Source organism: Wyeomyia smithii, chromosome 3 (assembly GCF_029784165.1).
Source record: "Wyeomyia smithii strain HCP4-BCI-WySm-NY-G18 chromosome 3, ASM2978416v1, whole genome shotgun sequence".
NCBI lineage: Eukaryota > Metazoa > Arthropoda > Insecta > Diptera > Culicidae > Wyeomyia > Wyeomyia smithii.
This window is the reverse complement of record NC_073696.1, coordinates 140,083,454-140,104,101: the sequence shown is the minus strand read 5'-3', so window position 1 is coordinate 140,104,101 and position 20,648 is coordinate 140,083,454. Positions and strand designations below refer to the sequence as shown.

Genomic DNA, 20,648 nt, shown 5'->3' with positions numbered 1-20,648 from the left:
ATAAATTCGCATCCAAAGGTGTTGCAACTGGTTTGTGGAATATATGGGCAGGTAGGAATCATTAAAATTCTTCTCCTGACATAGAATTTTGGGAAATTATTCCCATAATATTCTCCACCATTATCCGAAACAAACTTTGAGATTTGGGAATTGAAGTGAGCAGAAACCATAGCTACATACTCTCCAAACTTTCCCAGCACCTCATTTTTGTAGCGCATCAGAAAAACAACGACAAAACGAGTAAAATCATCAATGAAAACAACATAGTATTTACATCCGTCATATGTTTCATCACTCATTGGGCCACATACATCAGAATGCATGATTTTCAATGGCTTGATTGATCGGACACTATTGCTTTTAAATGGTGTTCTTGTGTGTTTGCCAATAACACAAGAATGGCATAAACTCTGCTTCTCAAGAACATGTGATTGTGTTCCTAATTGTAAACCATCAACCATTCGCTGAGGAACCAGTTTTTCTATTTTCTTATGGCCCAAATGTCCTAGTCTCTTGTGCCAAAGCTGAAGCGGACTATGGACCTCACCAACACAAACAATTTCATCACTGCCTACATCAATCATAAAATTGAGAACGAAAAGACCATCGAATTTCTTCCCAGAAACAATGTCTTCCCCAGATCTCTAGGCTATTGCTATCGTCACGCCTCGATCATCGAAGGACACACATTTACCAGTGGAGACAAGTCTAGATACGGATAGGAGATTGTGTTGTAAATTCGGAATAAAAAGTACATCGCACAATTCAAACCTATTTATTGTCTCCGGATTTACAACAATGCTTTTCAATTTAATCACTCCTCTCTCCCGCCCTACCATCACTTCTCTGTCTTTGGCTGTAGAGACCACAACTGGGTCCACAGCCCAGTAGTCCCTTATGATTGCATTGTCCCAACCTTGTGATCACTTGCCCCAGAATCCACTATGAGGGGGATCATCTTGCTGGTTCTCTGGATCCATAACCTGTTGAATCGACATACTAAATAAATCAATACCTTTAGGTCTGACTGATTCCAAAAGTTATTTATTCAGTGTAACTTAGTCTCTTATATCTAAATACCGTACATGGTCCGATAGCGATTGCTAAATTGAAACACAATATCATTGTTCCGAATGCTGCTACGCATCTCTGTGCAGGTCTTACAGCGCGCAACTTGGCTAAACAATTTGTTATGCTATTGTTGAGCCCTGCCAGCTCCCATTAGGGTGGTGCAGAAATTGATAATTCAACAGTACGGTGTTAGTATTTTTTTGAACGCATCTCTCCTCTCAAATTTCAACTGTCGAAGTTCTCTCGTTTGATGGCATAGGCCAATACGTTGGAGAGAGTTTAAGCGGCGTCTTGGGCATTGACGGAGAAATAGAGTTCAGTCGACCTCGGAGAAAAACTCACCGATACATTGGTGATCGGCGTTGCGGAAGTCGTAAGATACGGTAGCGGATGCAGTGTCAAGATTTTAATTCTGCGTTTATGGTTACTAATAGAGTTGGAAAAAAATTTTCGGGACTGTCGTTATTTTTCAACGAGGTTTTTAATGGAACTCAAGTAACACACAAAACATGTTAGAAAATAATTCACAATGACAGTAGTCATATAAGAGTGCCATAATCGCATTCGAAAACTTGTGTTGTTATTTTCTTGCTCTAAAGATATTATTTTATATCATCAGTGTATTTCATAGATCAATAAATAAAACTGCCTTTGCTTGTCTTTGAGTTGTGTTCATGATGTTATCAAAACAGTACGGAAAACAACTTAAAATAGAACATTTGTGAGAAGTTGTTCTTCATCAGTACCACACACCACACTTCGAAAACAAGCTCGTTTTTCTGGTTTTGAAGATTTTTTTCAATAACATGAGTTCAGCAAACAAAAACTATGACATAAATGACGCTTGTCTTCAAGATGTCTTCCAGGTGTTTTCTCTATTATAACAACTGTGTAAAAATGTCCAGCCGAAGCAGCCGCGCCAGTTCAATATAACACGCCCAATAATAATTTACGTACCTGTACAGTAATTTTCGTTTGGTTGGTCTTAGTATTCAGCAGCCAATTACTTGATCATAATGTTATTAAAATTTTTTAAGCGATTTTAATCAAACTATTTGAGTTGGGTCAAAATGCGCCATGAAAATGTAAACAAAACGCTTGCAGTGCAACCAATGTCACGCCCATTTTTGTTACCGTATATCTAACAACGTTCTCTAGTTTTGTTATATTTTATGTCTAGATAACGTTAAAACTATGCGAAATAAATTTTAATATTCAAGCGACAGAAACAGTTTATTTTGAAAGGTTGAACATTGTTTTTATCATCAATTTATAATCAATTAAAAGTGCCGCTGACGAACACAATTTTCGATCTAGCTGCACTGCGCGTAACAATACATTTGCGCATGCGCTGGGTAAATGTTGTCATAGCAACACATTTGCGGCTGCGCGCTAGTGTGGCGGATTCTGACCCACGAATGCGCGAGTTTTTTTTATTCCACTAGGTCAGTGCAGATCAACCCAGGAAAAAAGAAACGACATTGGGATTTACTAGGCAAGTAAGAAAGAGATGTCAGATAGTTGTTTACGAACTAAGCTCATGCGGTGTTGGGCTAAATTGAGACTCTTCGCAATTAAATGAATCAGCAACCATTCTGTAATGAATAATCTTTTTTTCACTGATGGATAAATAGATAACCGTATCCAATGAATGGCGCATAATTTTTTTAGAAGTAAAATGCAATGTTTCACCATGAAATTTGACGCGCACGTAGAACTTTGTATTAAGGTGGCCTTTTCCTATACAATTTTGAGGTTAGAGCTCTTTTCACTTCTGTATTTTGATCGTAAAAAATTCGGCTTCCACTAAATAAACAGCACTCAAATTGCTACTTCAGGTATGCAACAGTTGTGAAAACAATTGATCAAAGTTTCATGTACGTAGTCTTCATAAATCAAGAAAAAATTAGATTGCAAAATTCGAGTTGATCGCGACCACGTCCCGATTCACGTTAAAAGCGTCAAATAGTTGGTCTGATATTATTGTTCATTTTTGGTGAATATTCGATACGCCATAATCACTATTTTTTTCTTTGTAGTTCCTTATATAAAGCAGCGTTGTTCTACAATATTTCTATTTTGTAGTTTTATGCTTGCGTCAACGATGTTTTTATAAGTTAGCAATTATAACTTCAACCTGTTTTCCATATTTTTTTACCGCATTGGTACTCGAGATGTATTTTGAAGCTTTAGTCTAGCAAGTTAGCTTGCTTTCATGAAGTTATATAATACTTCATATAGCACCAGTACTTTTTCTAGTAGCCTTCGATTTTTGCGCTTTTCGGGTGATAGAGATGTCATATAGAGATGGTCGGGTTTGATGTTTTTCAAACCCGTACCCGACCAGAACCCGAATTTTTTTTTCGGTCGAAACCCGAGCCCACCCGAACCCGAAACTTTTATTTTCGTTCAAACCCGAACCCGACCCGAACCCGAAAATTTTATTTCCATGAAACCCGAACCCGACCCGAACCCGAGATTTCATATATTTTATAGTCGGGTTTCGGGTTTTCATACCCAAACCCGACCTAAACCCGGCATTTTCAAAACTGGAACCCGACCCGAACCCGAAAGTTTTTTTTCCACCAAACCCGAGCCTGACCCGTACCTGACACTTTCAAAAATTTCCAAACCCGAACCCGGCCCGAACCCGTCAGGTACGACCATCTCTGGTGTCATAGAAAAGGTAATGTCAACTGCAATCTATAACCGAAGGTTGTGTTGGAGGAGTTATAATAACTGTTCTATAACAAGGTGTGTTACTTGGGAAATCACCAGGATTTCGATCGCTGCAAAAATAGTAGTAAAGGACGTTCTCAAGTGATGTTCCCGTGAAATACTCGCATTTATCGTGGAATGGTATTTCATGAAAATAAAAGCGTATTTCGAAGCAATTTTGCCTGAATAACTTGTTGATTTTGTAGGTTAACAACAAACTAACCATTGTGATCGTTTTTGAAGAAGTTAATTCAATTTAGTAAATTGAGTAATTTAGTTAATTTTGCCTTTATTAAAGCACGAAGAATGAATTGTCATTATCATGGTTCTGATAAAGTGATTTTTTGTTAATCCTGTAGCTGATATACTGATACACTGTTTACAAAGGTATTATATTTTTTTAATAACATGGAATTTTGAATTTAATGCCTGTGTATAGTAAGGAAAAATAGAGCTTTTAAACATAAAATGCGTTATTTTGCAACAAAGAGGAAGGGAGGGGTCCCTTGGAGCGGAAGGGTATTCCAATCGAATACAAATTCGGGAGTTTTACTAAGTGTCTCTAGAGAAATAATTTCCCCTATTTTGGGCAAAATTTGTGATGGTCGATGCCAAGCTTGTGCCTTTTCTTGGTAACTTCCTATGAAATAACCCACATATTTATATTATATCTACATCGCATTGCAATAGAAACAGGCTGATTATATACTGTACCTATCAAATACCATTCACCATTGGTAATAAAATCTGATAGATCTCCGCCATCCTCGGAATTGAGCACCAGATCGAGCTGAAAAAGAATGATAAAGTGTTGAAAATATAATATATAAGAAAACTGCATTGTAATATTACTTTATTATTTCAATTCATTTATGCAACGAAAATAGGGTAATAGGGGTATTTTGGCTCACATGCATATTTTGGCCCACCCGGTAACATTTTACGCATTTTATCTGATAAACTCAATTTATATTAGAAAATTATGCATGCAACATTGAATAACACACCTAAGAATCATACTACACTATAATCGAAAAACTGGCTCTAGGTAGTGTTATTTTGGAATTAGTTCATACATATTCGAAGTCATGGCTGAGTCAACCCAAAGACAAGAGGAAGTGGTAATATACAAGTCAACGTCCGGAAGCTATTGCAACAAATATGTATGCTTTTGAAACAATTCGTTGTTTTAGTAACATCAATAAAATGTCATAGAAACAGTTTGGTCTGTGTCTGAGATACTGGAACGTGGGACTCGACTGCCGGAGGCCAAGGACTTGGCTCGTGGCGCGGAAAGAGTCCCTCTATGATTCGCCCCAGCATCGCTGGTGATCGCTCTGCAGGCGCCAGCGCGCCTTTGGTCTTGGCCATTACGATCCTGTAGGCGTCACCCCACGGGTTCGTATTGGCACTCGCGCATAGCCTATCGAAACAGGCCCTCTTGCTGGCCTTAATCGCACTCTTCAGCGTCGATCTGGCAGAACTGAATGCTGCACGGCGCTCTGTTCGTCTGTTCGCGCACGCTGCATCCTCCGTCTCGCACGGAGGCACGCACTGCGAAGGTCCGCTATCTCGTCAGTCCACCAATAGACCGGTGGCTTCCCATTCCTAGGTTGGCGAGTCCTAGGCATGGTGGCGTCGCACGCCCGAGATAGCATAGCAACTAGTTGGTCAGGCGTCGGGCGAAGCCGATTGCCCCCCTCGCGCTCTCGTCTAATTGCCTCTTCAAATACCTCGGCATCAAAACGCGATGTCTTCCACCCGCGGGCGAACGGAGTGTTGGCCCTACTCGTCGCTTGCTGCCTCTCGTTGTTGTCTACACTATAACAGACCGCCTGGTGGTCGCTATTAGTGTAGCCATCGTCTACCCTCCAGTTCTTGATCAGTCCTGGGCTGGAGAACGTCACGTCGATGATCGACTCCGCGCCATTTCTGCTAAATGTACTTTTGTTCCCAACGTTGGCCAGATCTAGGTTGAGCTTTGCCAAAGCCTCCAACAAGATCTGACCCCTCTGGTTCGTGAAGTGACTTCCCCACTCAACAGCCCAAGCGTTGAAGTCCCCGCCACCACCAACGGCGTTAGGCCCGTTAGCTCCATGGATAGGAGATCAACCATCAGGGTGAACCTTTCGGTAGACCAACGTGGCGGAGCATAGCAACTGCAGTAGAACACTCCGTTCACCTTAGCAACTACGTACCCTTCTTCTGAGGTTGAGCTTAAATGTATATGTGTGTGCGTGTGTATGTGCAGATTATTATTCTCACTCACTTTTCACAGAGATGGCTAGACAGATTTTTATGAAATTAATTGCAAATGAAAGGTCTTGTTGTCCCATTAAACCCTATTCAATTTTATTGTAATCGGATTTTTAGTTTAGAAGTTATGTATCAAAATGTAAAAACCAAGAAACTTAATTATCTCAGATACTTCACAACCGATTTGATCAATACTATTATCAGATGAGCGGGCTAGTTAATGGTTAACTGATGAATTATGATTGAACACGTGGTTTCAAAGTTTGGTTGCCCTATACTGCCCATAATTTAAAAATTGGCTAATATGCAATAAGCATCAAATCGAGAAAAACGCGTTTGAAAGTTTTTTGTCGGTACAACATATTTTGACTGTTCATGACAACTTTTTTATTGAGTATATCACCCTTCATATATGCTGGAACCTTGCCGTTGAGTTGAAACCGAGAAATCTGTAGAAAAATTCCATCCGCCACGTATTTTTACCGAAGTAGCCGTTTTTTCAATTATAAACGAAAGGTCAGTTGACAAAACGGTGTACAATTTGGCTAATATCCATACGATGTGGATTATATCGTACTCGTTGGTGATGAAAATGGTTTTAAATTTAATAAAACAACACGGGAGCACAAGTGAGGATGAAAAAGACGACGAGACAATTGTTACGTGCAGCAATATAATAATATAACGAAAATATTATTATTCATGGTAATCTCACAATCCACTTTCCTATTTTTTCTCATCAAATCCAAAATGAAATCTGAATCTTCTCTTTATTAATATTACTCCTAATCAAAGAGCTAAATAGCATTTTTTTAAATATAAAGATTCATGACAGAAAGAAACAGTCACACGTTTTGATCATTGGGTTTTCTCAGTACAACAAATAAATTCTTGTAGCATCAAATATTTTTCGTGAAAAAGTAAAATTTGATGCCAGGGCCTTACGATCGCTCACCTGTCGCCAGTAACCACCAAGCTACAACACACTTTCGAAAGTTAGAAGAAACACAGTTCAGTAGTAATACACCGGTTCGTGAACATACCACAGCTTCATGTTGAATATTGGATATTAGCCAAATTCTCAATTATTTTGGATATTAGCCAAAATTGTTTCACGTTTGCTGCCTCACCAAATGCATTTTTTGACAATCGGCTTCCGTAGGGACCTTGTTTAGGGTGTGTACCATCACGAGAAACTGTTTTCTCGATTTTGGTAGAAATGGCATATTAGCCAATTTTTGAATTATGGGCAGTATACGTTCCCATTTCATTTGATTATAATCGAACTTAAGCAACCGTTATGTATTAAATTGTTGATCAAACAATGAAACTCTATTATCTCAAAGATTACAGGACTCATTTGAACATAACTAGGGTCATACGAACGAGTCATCTCTCAAACTTACAAATAACAAACTTCATAACAATTTGATATGTGGCTCAAAAGTTATGGAAAGAAAAAAAAATCAAAGACTAATGGCTTCTGTATATCGCCTTAATTCTGAATATATTCATATTGGGTGGTATTCGGTCATTTTCAACTGCTTTTCTGGCATCAATTTGACACCAGAAATACTCATGTTGGGAGGTATTTAGTTATTTTAGTTGTTTTCCAGAAAATAAAATTGGTCGTCTTTAAATTTAAAATGGTGTCCAGGGTCAATGTTTGGTTTCTATGCATCATCTCGATTACGGAAATATCCATATTGAGTATTATTTGGTCATTTTCGACTGTTTCCTAGAAGTTGCCATTTTGCAATTCAAAATGGTGCCTGGGGTCAATTGTTAGCTCATTGCATCATTCTGGTTCCAAAGATACTCATATTGGATAGTATTTGGTTATTTCAGGCTGTTTTTCACAAATCAGAATTCGCCATCTTGGATTTCAAAATGGTATTTAAGATAATTTCTTGCCTCTGAGCGTCATTCTGGTTGAAGAAACATCCATATTGGGTGTTATTTGATCATTTTCAGCTGTTTCCCAGGAACCGGAAGTCACCAACCTAGAATCTAAAATGGGGTCTGTGGTCGATTTCAGCTGCTGTGTATCATTCTAGATCCGGAGATACTCATGTTAGACGGAAATCGGCCATTTTTGGCTGTTTTCCAGAAACCAGAAGTTGCCATCTTACATTTCAAAATGTTGTCTGCATCATTACGATTCCAGAGATACCCATGTTTGGTGGTATTTGCTCACTTTCCGCTGTTTTTCAGAAACCAGAAGTCGCCATATTGGATTTCATAATTACCTTTGGAGACAATTTCTGGATTTTGGATGTCATACTGGTTTAAAAAACACTCATTTTAGGTAGTATTTGGTTATTTTCAGCTGTTTTTCAGAAACCGGAAGTCGCCATCTTAGTATTCAAAATGGTATCTGTAGTTGATTTTTGCTTCTGTGTATAATTCTAGATCCGGATATTATTATGTTGGGTGGAAATCGGCTATTTTTGGCTGTTTTACAGAAACCGGAAGTTGCCATCTTACAATCCAAAATGTTGCCTGAGGTCGATTATGGAACATAACGGGTGTTAAATAAAAAATGAGAATTTTTTCAATAGCTTTCAGTAACTCGAATACAGAGCGTAAAATTTTCTTTCTCCAAGAAAATTGCTCTTTGGGCTCCCTAGAAACAGTAGGCGTGTTTGGTTTTGCTAGTTTGAATTTAGTCAAAGCAAAGATGGCATCGAAACAGCACGTGCTCCGCGAACGCATTGTACGGTTCTACGAAACGCATTTCCAGCAAGGAAAAAAGTTCACGGTGACATATTTTAAGGAAGAAAATGTACTTGTCAGTACGGTATATCGTATCCTGGGTTCCGTGAACGTAGAGCGGAAGGTCGGAAGTGGTCGTCTGGTGACGATAATGACGAAGCAGAGGAAGACATCGTTAAAGAAGCTGTTTGACAACAAGGACGCAACCAGCCTGCGTGATGCCGGTCGGAAATATGGCTGCTCCCACGTATTGATCCATCGGACCCTCAAGATGAAAGGAATCGTCTGAAGGAAGAAGACGAGGTCGCCGGAGTACACGGAGGAGCAGATTGAGATGGTTAAAACACAGTGTCGGTGGATGACCAAAAAGTACCGCGGGACGTCTTTCGTTTTGGACGACGAAAGCTATTTTCCGCTGTCCAAAACGCATATTCCAGGAAATGATAATTACTACTCCAGCGACAAGTCATCCACACCGCCTGAAGTGAAATACAAGTTCAAGCACAAGTTTGAAAAAAAGGTTATGTTGTACATCGCCATTTCCGACCGGGGCATTTCAAAGCCTTGGTTTAAGCCGAGCGGTCTGGCAATCAACCAACAAATCTATCAAGAAGAGTGCCTCGATAAAATCCTGCTGCCGTTCCTGAACGAGCATCACGCGGATGGGAAGTACGTCTTCTGGCCAGACAAGGCGCCTTCCCATTACGCCAAGAAGACGCTGGCGTATCTTGAGGAGAAAAAGATACCGTTCGTGCCGAAAGATCGTAACCCAACAAACTTGCCCCTGTGCCGCCCAATAGAGGATTTTTTTGGCTCACTCAGTGCCCTAGTATATAAAAACAATTGGAGGGCCAAGGATACGAAGCAACTGATTACAAGAATCCGGAATTGTATCCGGAAAATGGACGTAAGTGCCGTACAACGTTCTTGTGAGAGCATCGCAACAAAGTTGCGTCGAACAGCAGACCAGGGCCCTTACTCAAACATTCACTGATATTTTTTTGAAGAAAATACATTATGTTATTAATAAAAAATACTGAAATCGATGAAAAAATTTTTTTTTTATATGTGATTGAAAAAATTCTCATTTTTTATTTAACACCCGTTATTTGTTACCATTAAAAACATTAACCTGCCAAATATGGCTCCATTTAGTTGATTAGTTCGCGAGATGTGCAGAAATTTGTGCAGAAACATGTCCTTTTAGAAGAGGGAGGGGCGTTGAACTATTATGAACATATTTGTTACCTCTAAAAACATTCACATAACAAATTTGGTTGTATTTTCTTGATTGGTTCTTGAGCCGTGCGAAATTTGTGTTTCATTTGTATGGGACCCCTCCCTTCCAAAAAAAGAAAGGGTGTCAAAACATTATGGGCATATTTTTTACCACTAAAAACTTTTACCTGCCAAATTTGGTTCCATTTATTTGATTAGTTCTCGAGATGTGCAGAAATTGATGACACCCCGTTAAGCATACAGACGTGAGGCATACGAACGCGAGGCATGGTACGCTAGGCATAATGCACGGCAAGCATACGGACTCGAGGCATATGGACGCGAGGCCGAATGGACGCAAGCCCGAATAGACGAGAGGCCCAATGGACGCGAGGCCGAATAGACGCAAGGCCGAATGGACGCGAGGCCGAATGGACGCGAGGCCGAATGGATACAAGGCCGAAAGGACACAAGGCCAAGGGGAAGTGATGCGGAATATGTTATATTATGTTATATGTTATATTATCGCTATCATCATCACAGCATTCGATAACATGTGCTTCAAAGTGTCATTTGGAAAGCAATACACTCGCGGCCTTCGGCCGACTCGCTGATCGAGCGAATGTTGTCCTTACACGCTACCGCTCGTTCGGACTTAACTAAGGGAAGAAAACTCTGTTTAAGTAGACCTAGCAAACCAGTAGATCAGTCGTTTGGGTGCGAGAGGCCGCCGCTTCCGACGGCGGGTCGGCGGCCGGCTCGGACTGCGGAAACCACGGCGGCCTAGTGCCGCCTCGTTTCCTTGCCCTCGATTATGCGTCTTCGCCGCATGATTTCAAGAAAGATATTATACCCAACTTAAACTGTTTAGGAATATAATAACACCTGAACAACATAATTGGATCTCATACGATCGTACAACATCGCATTTGGCCTCGCGTCCATTCGGCCTCGCGTCCATTCGGCCTCGCGTCCATTCGGCCTCGCGTCCGTTATGCCTTTTGGCAGTATGCCTCGTATCCATTATGCCTCACATCCATTATGCCTCGCGTCTGTATGCCTAGCATACTATGCCTAACAACCATATGCCTGGCGTCCATATGCCTCGTGTCTCGTCCCCGCAGAAATTTATGTGTCATTTGTGTGGGACTCGTTTCTTCCAGAAGAGGGAGGGGTCACAAACTATCATAGGAACCATTATCGGCACCAAAAACCCCTACAGCTCGAGGGCCATGGCCCACCTGACCCCCCCCCCCTTATTAAATTCGGCTATGTATATAAAGTATTCTATTTATTTAAACCTTGTAGATTATAAATGAAGTAGATCAAATTTGCGTCGAAAAAAAAACAGAAGGGTTGTGTGCAAAGCCACGACCGCAAAGTTGAAGTAGAATACTTTTACAAGAAAGATAACCCGGCTGCTTGCGTGTCAGTCATTTTTTCTAGTAAATAAACGTTGACTAATCGGATCAATCGAATTTTGCGCTTCAACAAGGATTGACCATTTTCAATAATATAGTAAGTTGCTTGTCATGATTGGGGCTTGTTTTTGAATTTTGATTATGCGAAAAATTGATTTATATGCAGATAATGAAAGTTTCGGCTGTCGTGTTCATGACTGAATGAAAAGATACTTCAATACGTTCTGAGACACGTTGTTCAATCTAGTATCGGATAAGAGGCCGATTACATTTTTGCGTTATCACTGACAGTGCGAACAAAGTATTCGTTGTGATAAAGTGAACAGTGAAATGCTGACATAACACTCAAAACTAGACGGCTAACGTGTTGTCAAAATGAGTCAACTTTTCATTGAATGCATTTACTAGTGCCCACTATCGCACAGAGCCTACTAAAATGCCTCACTGCATCAGCCACTATCGATGCTGAGATCCGCTGCAACTAGTTCGCTATCCATAGCCATGCCACAGTTGTGACCGCTATACGCTGCCATTGGTATCCACTGTTCTTGCATCAGCAGGCCCAGCTGCTATCGTTGCTGGAATCCGCTGCAACTAGTGCGCTATCCATTGCTACGCCACAGCTGTGGCCGCTATCCGCTGTCCACTGCACTGCTAGTGCTGCTGCTAAGGGAGGAAGACTGCTGTTGTCGCTGTCTAGAACTATTTTGAGCGGCTTCGATTGATTGATTGATTTCTTTTGAAGGGACTTTAACCTCAAACGGTCATTCGTCCCTAATGAGCGGCTTCGGCTTAAACAGGCTCTTTTATAGGCCAAACTGCATGTTTAAAATTGCAAGGTATATGATTCTGTCGACCGTGCTTGGAGAGCAATCATATGACGACCAATCAGAGGTCGAATTTTTCGGTTCGACAAGGCTGGACTATTTACAATAGTACAATAGTGTGAATAATAAAATTACAATTATCTTCTTTTGGGAAGAATCTTAGAAGATTTTCCAATCTATTGCTGCAAAAACGAAGGAAATGCATCGAAAACTAACCGATTTATTAGCATTTGAAATTGGACATATTTTTCACTTTCTTCGGTTTTAGATTTTCATTTCACATCCCTATGTAGCCGAACTTCCTGAGAGAAGTATTCTACTTCAAAATTGTCCTGACCAAGTTACCAAGTTACCTGTTAAGTTACCGGAAGAAATTTTATTATTTTATTTTATAACAAGATTTAAAAAAAGAAGATGACACAGTCGAAAGAGTGAAATGCAAATAATGATGTGAAGAAATAGGAAAAGTCTTAAATCGGACAGCACTTTTGCCTTTCGCCTAGAAAGGTGTAGCAATCACTGCAAAAACCTAAAACTATGAAAGTGTTCCAAAGGGCCGAATGTCGTATATCACTCGACTCAGTTCGACGAGCTGAACATTTTCTGTATGTATGTACTTTTCTCAGAGATGGCTGAACCGATTTCCATGAAATTAATTCCAAATGGAAGGTCTAGTTGCCCCATAGGTTGCTATTGAATTTCATTGTAATTGGATATTTAGTTTAGAGGTTAGGCGTCGTACACAAATTACGTGACGCATGAATGTGGGTAGGGGGGTTGAGTTTGCGTTACTTATTTTGACATATGGGGTGAGGGGGGTATAGTTGAAACAGTTACGTAACTGTTATTTTCCTTCGAAACCGCAATTTTTTGTGGGTCAAGCGTTACGTAATCTTAGGGGGGGGGTCATGTTGAACGCTACTTATCGTTACATAGGGGGGGGGGGGTGGAGGTGGTTTAAAATCCAGGTTTTTAGCGTTACGTAATTTGTGTACGACGCCTTATGAATTATTATGTAAAAATCACGAAACATCATTATCTCAAAAACTACACAACCAATTTGAACAAAACTGGTGTCAAATGAACAGGCTGTCTTGACGATGTTTCGTGATTTTTACAATTTGATACATAACACTTAAATTAAAAATTCGATTATAATGAAATTCAATGGCAACCAATGGGGCAACTAGACCTTCCATTTGGAATAAATTTCATGTAAATCGAATCAACCATCTCTGAAAAAAGTGAGTGAGGAAAAAAAGTTGCACACACACTCACACTCACATTCGGTCCTTTGAAGCATTTTCATACCTTTAATTTTTGCAGTGATTCCTATACTGCCGCTCATGACAAGTCCGTCCCATTTGCGGTTTTGTGCTGATAAGAAAACAGCAATTAAAAATCTTAACGATTTAGGAGAAATTTTGCACTCGTATGCTTTTCTAATTAAGACTGTTAACAGAATTTGTTACTGCAATTGCAAACAAATACTTTTGCGTCAAAAAGTGTGCATAAACATCAAATCTTGTTTAAAATATGTAGAAAATCATAAGCTGGGACCCATATGCGGTTACTTTTATGATACCTAGCCAGAATGACAGCAAATCATTCACATAGCCACTTGCGAACGGTGATGAAAAACAAACTAAGTACTGCAAAACGATTCCAGTGCAAGGCTTGCGTTTGGAATAAATTCGTCGCTAGTCGATCTTCAAATGACCATTTCTCGTGTTTCCACAGAATGATTTAATGATTTTGTAGCGAGAAGCATCTCACAATGTGGTTGAATAACTGCGCCATCCACTTGTTTCGCTATCTGATACTATTGATAAATTCAAAATCATTTCAGGTCGAGGAACTTGTTCTAAATTTACTGAGTGCGCCCACACGTTCGTAGCGGGGCAGCTTCTACACATCAGTGAAAACAAATATGATGAAAACCCTTCTATTAGAATATATTTATTCCCTTGTAAAAACAGCTAAAAAGCGTAAGTAGTCGATATGACTATTGACGCGGTCTTCAGAACGAAACTCACCGTTTCTCTATATGTGTTGAATAATTGTTACCCACGGCCCAACATGGATGAAAAAACAAAAAGAAGTACTTACTTTAGCATGTTTTAACTTACAGTACCGTGAGTAGTAACATATCTAATAATGATGGCCATATAAAATTCTGTTCGCCGTTAATGAAAAAATAGCATCAGCCAGACAACAAAGGTCGCGATTTTAAAAAGCCGCTACTAAACGCTAAGGCTGTGCGAGATTTCGAATGATTTCTATAATTTCGCAAAACTCGAAATTTCCCGAAATTTCGGTTTCGTGAAATTGCCGAAAAATTTCGTTGAATTTCGCTAAATTCCGCCTAAAATTTCGCGAAATTAAACTTCCAATTTCGACGATTACGAAATTTCGCGAAATTTCGGACCAAATTTCCGATGCACATTATTACATTATTTTGGTTTGTGCTCATTGCGACTATAAATAAAATTGAATGTATTTCAACAGATATCTGGTATACTAAGTCAGACATAGAAGAATATACTCTCAGCTTTTTTTTTTGTCGATTGCTCTGGTGAGCAGCAGAATACCAAAAATCACCGGTAAGTATAAGCACTAAATCAAGTAAGTTTAATCACTTTCTCCTTTCAGGTTGCAATCGAGAACGCGGGATGTAAATGAAAACACTGTATTTAACTCAACTGATAACTATATTAAATTCAAAAACTTAAATAAATTGCGTATAAAAATCGAATAATTTGTCTGCTTGCTGTTGACGAATGAAGTGAAGAGAGAGCGCACTGACTGTTGACGTTGCTTATATATCCTAGAGTCCGGAAGCAATAGATGGGCGAACTGGTTGGTAGCACTGCTTGAACCGGTTCTCTAGAATGATTTTTCTAGCAGACGGGGTTGTAATTGGGGGCTGACGAATGATGACGTCTGATGGTTTCGTTATGCACGAACATACTGGCCCCTCAGAAATGCCAATTTCTGGATGTTGTCCAATTCTGCTTCGATGACTGGGTGAAAATTACTCTCGAATGAGTGAAGACGTCGTAGCGTGTAGACATAATCTTTGAAGCTGGCATCCTTGTTGCGCAACGTCACTCGATCGATGATTGTGATGATGTTGTTGGTTGTAGGATGTCACATGAAAATAAGCAAGAAAAGACCCGGTAGCGGGAATTTTGGAAAGTAAAGATTTGGACAGGTTCTCACCTTGTCCCCCTTGATAGAGGGCCCATAAATATTTTGATTCTACGTGCTCGAACAGGTAGGTATACTTCTAGGTGGTGCAAAACAGGAACGATTCTGGAAGTTATGCTGACTCGGCTTGTTTACATTGTGGCGAAATCTTTTCTGCTGGTGGTATCGGCAACAAGCAAATTTTGGATACCGGTCTGGTAAATTGTCCCTTCAGTGTCTGCAACGTTACCACACGAGTTGTTCCGTCGGTGCCAGGGTGCAGTTTGATGATTCGTCTAGTCGGCCAGCTGATCGGTGGAGCATTTTCGTCTTTGATAATGGCCAAACGTCCAGTTTCAAGTTGTATCGGTTGATTGCACCACTTAGTGCGAGTTTGAAGCGTAGAGAGGTACTCAAGATGCCATCTTTTCCAGAGCTGCTGAAACAATTTCTGTGTTTGTTGCCACTGTCGAAGTCGGTTGAACGGAATGTCGGAGAGGTTGCTGTCTGGGACGGATTTTAACGCTGTACCGGTAAGAAAGTGACCTGGTGTAAGTGACTCCAAGTCAGATGGATCGTCGGAAACTGGCACAAGCGGACGAGAATTTAGACAGCATTCAATTTGTGCCAGTAATTTTGTCATCGAGTCGTATGCCAGTGTGTGCGTACCCAGCACACGAACGAAATGTTTTTGAGCGGATGCAATTGCAGCTTCCCATAAGCCGCCGAAGTGTGATGCTCTTGGCGGGTTGAAGTGCCAACGGATGCCATTACCAGTGCATTCTTGTGCGACTGCCCTTCGATGACTGCTGCTACGGATGAGTTGTTTGAGCTCATTGGATGCTCCGAGAAAATTTCGGCCGTTGTCGCTGTAAATTTCGGCACATAAGCCGCGACGAGAAACGAATCTTCGCAGTGCTTCGATGAATTTTGCTGTGCTAAGGTCGGATACCAATTCCAGGTGAACAGCCTTCGCACACAAAAACTGCCACGTATGCCTTGGTGCAGCTGCGCGCCGGTGCGGTGGTTTCAGCAGAATCGGTCCCCAATAATCGACACCGGTTGTAGAGAACGGTCGGGAAGCTGTTACTCGGGAAGCTGGTAACTCTGCCATAAACTGTTCCAATAGTTTTGGACGAGCTCTGAAACAAATGATGCATTGCTGAACGACCTTTTTGACGAGATTCCTGGCCCCTATGATCCAGTATCGTAAGCGAAAGACGTCCAGTAGCAACTGCGGCGCTGCATGCAGATGTTTCTCATGATAGTGACGAACAAGTAATGTCGAAAGATGGTGTGAAGCTGGAAGTAGAATCTGATGTTTGCTGTCGTAAGTCAGTTCTGTCTTACCCAGTCGTCCGCCGATGCGTAACAGGTTTGTTGCATTTAAAAAATGGGTGAAACCATCGGAGCCGCGATTTCACTGACACAGGTTGTGCCCTTTGAAGAGCCTTGTACTCTTCGCTGAATGTTTGCTGTTGAACCAGTCGGATGATTGTACTCTCTGCTTCTGCTGCTGGACATGAGTTGGTCGACGAAAGATGGCTCAATGGTAGCGGAAATTACTGCAGCTTGTGTTTTGCGTTGCTCGACGGTAACTTCAGGGCTCTGACTACTGTCGTGAAATGGTTGAATCGGCCATTCGCAGCAGTCGCGTTTTAACCACTGTGGCCCGTGCCACCACAGGTCGCACTTTAGTAAAGTTTCAGCAGGTATGCCTCTGGAGATGTGATCGGCTGGGTTTTCCTGCCCGGCTACATGGTTCCATAAACAGTTTTGGGTGGCGTTCTGGATCAGTGAAACACGATTGGCAACGAACGTTGTCCAGGTAGAAGGTGCTGCGTTGAGCCAACAGAGTACGATTGTAGAGTCCACCCAGAAGAAACTTTCTGCTTCAATCCCAAGAGACAATTTCACTCGTTTATACAGTTCCGCTGACGATTTTGCCCCACACAGTTCTAGTCTGGGAATACTTGTTTTGGTTTTTAGCGGGGCCACCTTGGATTTGGCAGTAAGTAGAGATACTTTGACGTTACCGTCTGCATCTGTGGAACGTATGTAGACACACGCGCCATATGCGTGTTCTGATGCGTCGGAGAAATAGTGCAGCTGCATGCTGGTAGAGTTCGGTAGCAGGATGCAACGGCCGATGCGAAGTTTGTTAAGTAGAGTAAGTTGCGATTGATACGCGTGCCAGCGGTCCTTTATTGCTGGCGGGAGATCACTGTCCCAGTCCCAAGGATTGCCGTCGTCGTCTTTCAAGGTCCAAAGTGTCTGCATAAAGATTTTGGCCGTCGTTACTACTGGGCCAACGAGGCCAAGCGGATCGAAGAGTTTTGTTATGTAGGAGAGCGCAATCCGTTTACTTATTAGCGAATCCGCAGATGTGTTGACGGGAGGGATTTTATACCGGAGTTGGTCGGATGACGGTTCCCAGTGCAAGCCGAGAGTTTTGATGCACTGATCCTTGTCGAAGTCGAAAGATTCCTGCAAGCCGCGTTCTGCTGGTTGTACGTCCTCTAACACTGCTGCTTCATTGGATGCCCATTTACGGAGTTCGAATCCACCCTTTAGCAGAAGCACCCTGAATTGGTTGAGCAATGCTTTCGTCTCAGTTACGTCGCTGCTACCAGAAGAGAGATCGTCTACGTAGAAGTCCTTGCGTAGAACCTTGGCTGCTTCAGGAAACTCGTTACACTCGTCATCGGCAAGCTGTTGTAGAATACGGGTTGCAAGAAACGGAGCGCTGGCAGTACCGTAGATTACTGTTTTTAGTTCGTAGGTTTCAGTCGGACTATCGGGCGAGAGTCTCCACACAATGCGCTGCAAAGGTGTATCCCGGTCGTCTACCAGGACTTGGCGGTACATCTGCTTGATATCGGCGATCAGCATCACTTGATGAGTTCGGGAACGCATTATGATTGAGCGGAGGTCTTCTTGGACGGTGGGGCCCAACATGAGTGCGTCGTTGAGCGACGGGCCATTTGGTGTCTTGCACGATGCATCGAAAACGACCCGTAGTTTGGTCGTTGTGCTATCTTCACGTACTACGGCATGATGCGGAAGATGATAGCACGGTGTTGGAGGATCTTCGTAGTCGGACACACGCTGCATGTGCCCTAGCGCATGGTATTCCTCCACGAAAGCACGATATTGGTGTTGCAAATCCGGGTTGCGCACTAGACGAGCTTCTAGTTGATGAAAGCGGCGAAGAGCGGAGCGACGGTTGTCGTTGAGCTTGGAGAGAATGTCCTGCTTGAGTGGCAGTCGAACCACATATCGACCGTCGGCGTTTCGGGTTACTGTCTGGCGAAAGTGTTCTTCGCAGGCTGCTTCTTCTACCGAGTAGCAGGGATCAGTGTCGTCTTCTTCGATGGACCAGAATTTCTCCATCAGTGTCTGTAGGTTGTGCGTAGTTGCGAAGTTGGCGGTAACAGGAGCAGTACGACGGTTGAGAGTGGACTTTCCAGACACTACCCAGCCGAAAACAGAATTGACGAGAACAGGCAGGTCTTCACCTAGAGGAATTCTGCAAGCTACCTTAAACAAATCGAAGAAGATTTCTGCACCCAAAACCAGGTCGACCGGAGTGGTGCGGTGGAATGACGGGTCAGCCAGTTGAACACCAGGTGGAATCTTCCAGGATGAGACGTCAACGGAAGCGGATGGCAAGTCGATGGTAACCTTCGGCAAAACAAGAAAATCGAGAGTGTATGTATACTTGCCAAAGCGGGACCAAACCGCAGTGAGGAGTGTCTGGCGGGCATGTGCTGAAGACTGACCAATGCCGGCAATCGGTAGGTGAACCTTCTTCCGTTGTGCCTTGATTCGCTGCGAAAACGATTCAGTGATGAAGCAGCATTCACTTCCAGAGTCTAGCAGCGCCCGTGCTGCGTGTTCGACTCCATTGTCGTCGACGACGATGATAATGGCTGTAGCGAGGATTGTCCGTTGTCCTTGTCCAACCGAGGCGTAGCTGGAAGGTTCACTGATGGAAGCGGATACAGCAGAAGTTGACTGGTAGCTGGTAGATGGCGTTGAAATCGGGACTCGTGCGTTGGATTCTGCCTTCATTGGAGCATGTGTTTTGACCTTGTCGATGCACAGCTGTGTGTGATGCCTACCGCGACATTTTCGACAAGTACTGTTGGATGGACACTCTGCCACTAGATGGCCCTTGCGTAGGCAATTGCGGCACAAGCGGTGACGGCGAACTTCCTTTTCCTTATCCTCAGGGCATAGCTTCGAAAACGTGGTACACATGTAGAGTGGATGGTGATCGTGGCAGATAATGCACTTTCGCAGCTCAGGTTGTGTTGCTGCGTGGCTGACTGTAGCTCGTTGGGGTGGTTTCCTTACCAGGTTAGTTGGCTGGGACTCTGTTGGGTTACCTTGGATGTTCTGCAATACGGTGACTCTCCTTTGGATGAATGCCGTCAGGTCCCTGAACGAAAGTGGGTCCTTGGTTGAAGCATACTCTTCCCAGTCTCTCCTCGTCTTGGAATCAAGGCGGCTGCTCAGCATCCGGATTAGCAATATGTCCCAAAACTGCACCTTTTCACCTAATTGTTGCAGCACTTTGACATAAGCTTCAAATTTGTCTACCGTTTTAGCAGCGGAAAATCAAAAAGTGAATCTACGTAGGACTGTTTCAAGCGCGCCGTATTTTGAAAATGGTCAACGAGTAAATCCCAAGCCACCGTATAGTTATTTGCGCTTATAGGGATCGTTTGTATCAGTTTTAGCGCTTCACCTGACCACGACGACCATAAGTAGTAGAATTTCTGAATGGTGGATATGTCCGCCGACGAATGTACTAGCGACACGTATAAGTCGTGAAAATTTAACCAAGAATCAAGATTACCGTCGAAAATCGGAAGTTTTACGTCGGGAAGACGAACGTGCGAAGATGACTGAGGGATATGGCTGGCTGAAGAAGCTGAGACATTCACACTGTTGGATTTATTGTTAGCCAAAAGGAAGCCCTTGACTCGATAGTAGGCTGACTCATACTCCGTCCGCTGCTTAAGTTGTTCATCTAGGTTGGACTCGTCTAGCGTTTCGAGTTCAGCCTGAACTGTATTTAAGTCCGCCCAAAGTTTGATGATGCTCTCTAACCGCACTGGCACTTCGTTGGCATCGCGTTCCCCGTCGTACTCGTCGACCTGGTTTTCTCCTTTCAGGTTGCAATCGAGAACGCGGGATGTAAGTGAAAACACTGTATTTGACTCAA

The 20,648-nt window shown here is 42.3% G+C and overlaps 1 protein-coding gene across 4 annotated transcripts in view; it reads right to left on the bottom strand.

The window, feature by feature from the left end:
* Positions 1-20,648, bottom strand: part of LOC129727470 (CHRNA7-FAM7A fusion protein) — a 519,941-nt gene that overhangs the window by 323,730 nt on the left and 175,563 nt on the right. For all 4 annotated transcript variants that reach the window (XR_008728530.1, XM_055685335.1, XM_055685337.1 and 1 more), the window contains one exon: positions 4,504-4,579. Coding sequence is in view for 3 of the 4 variants with exons in the window: in XM_055685335.1 (XP_055541310.1) it covers positions 4,504-4,579 (76 nt within the window). In the remaining variant the exon portion in view is untranslated. The remainder of the gene's footprint in view (positions 1-4,503; positions 4,580-20,648) is intronic.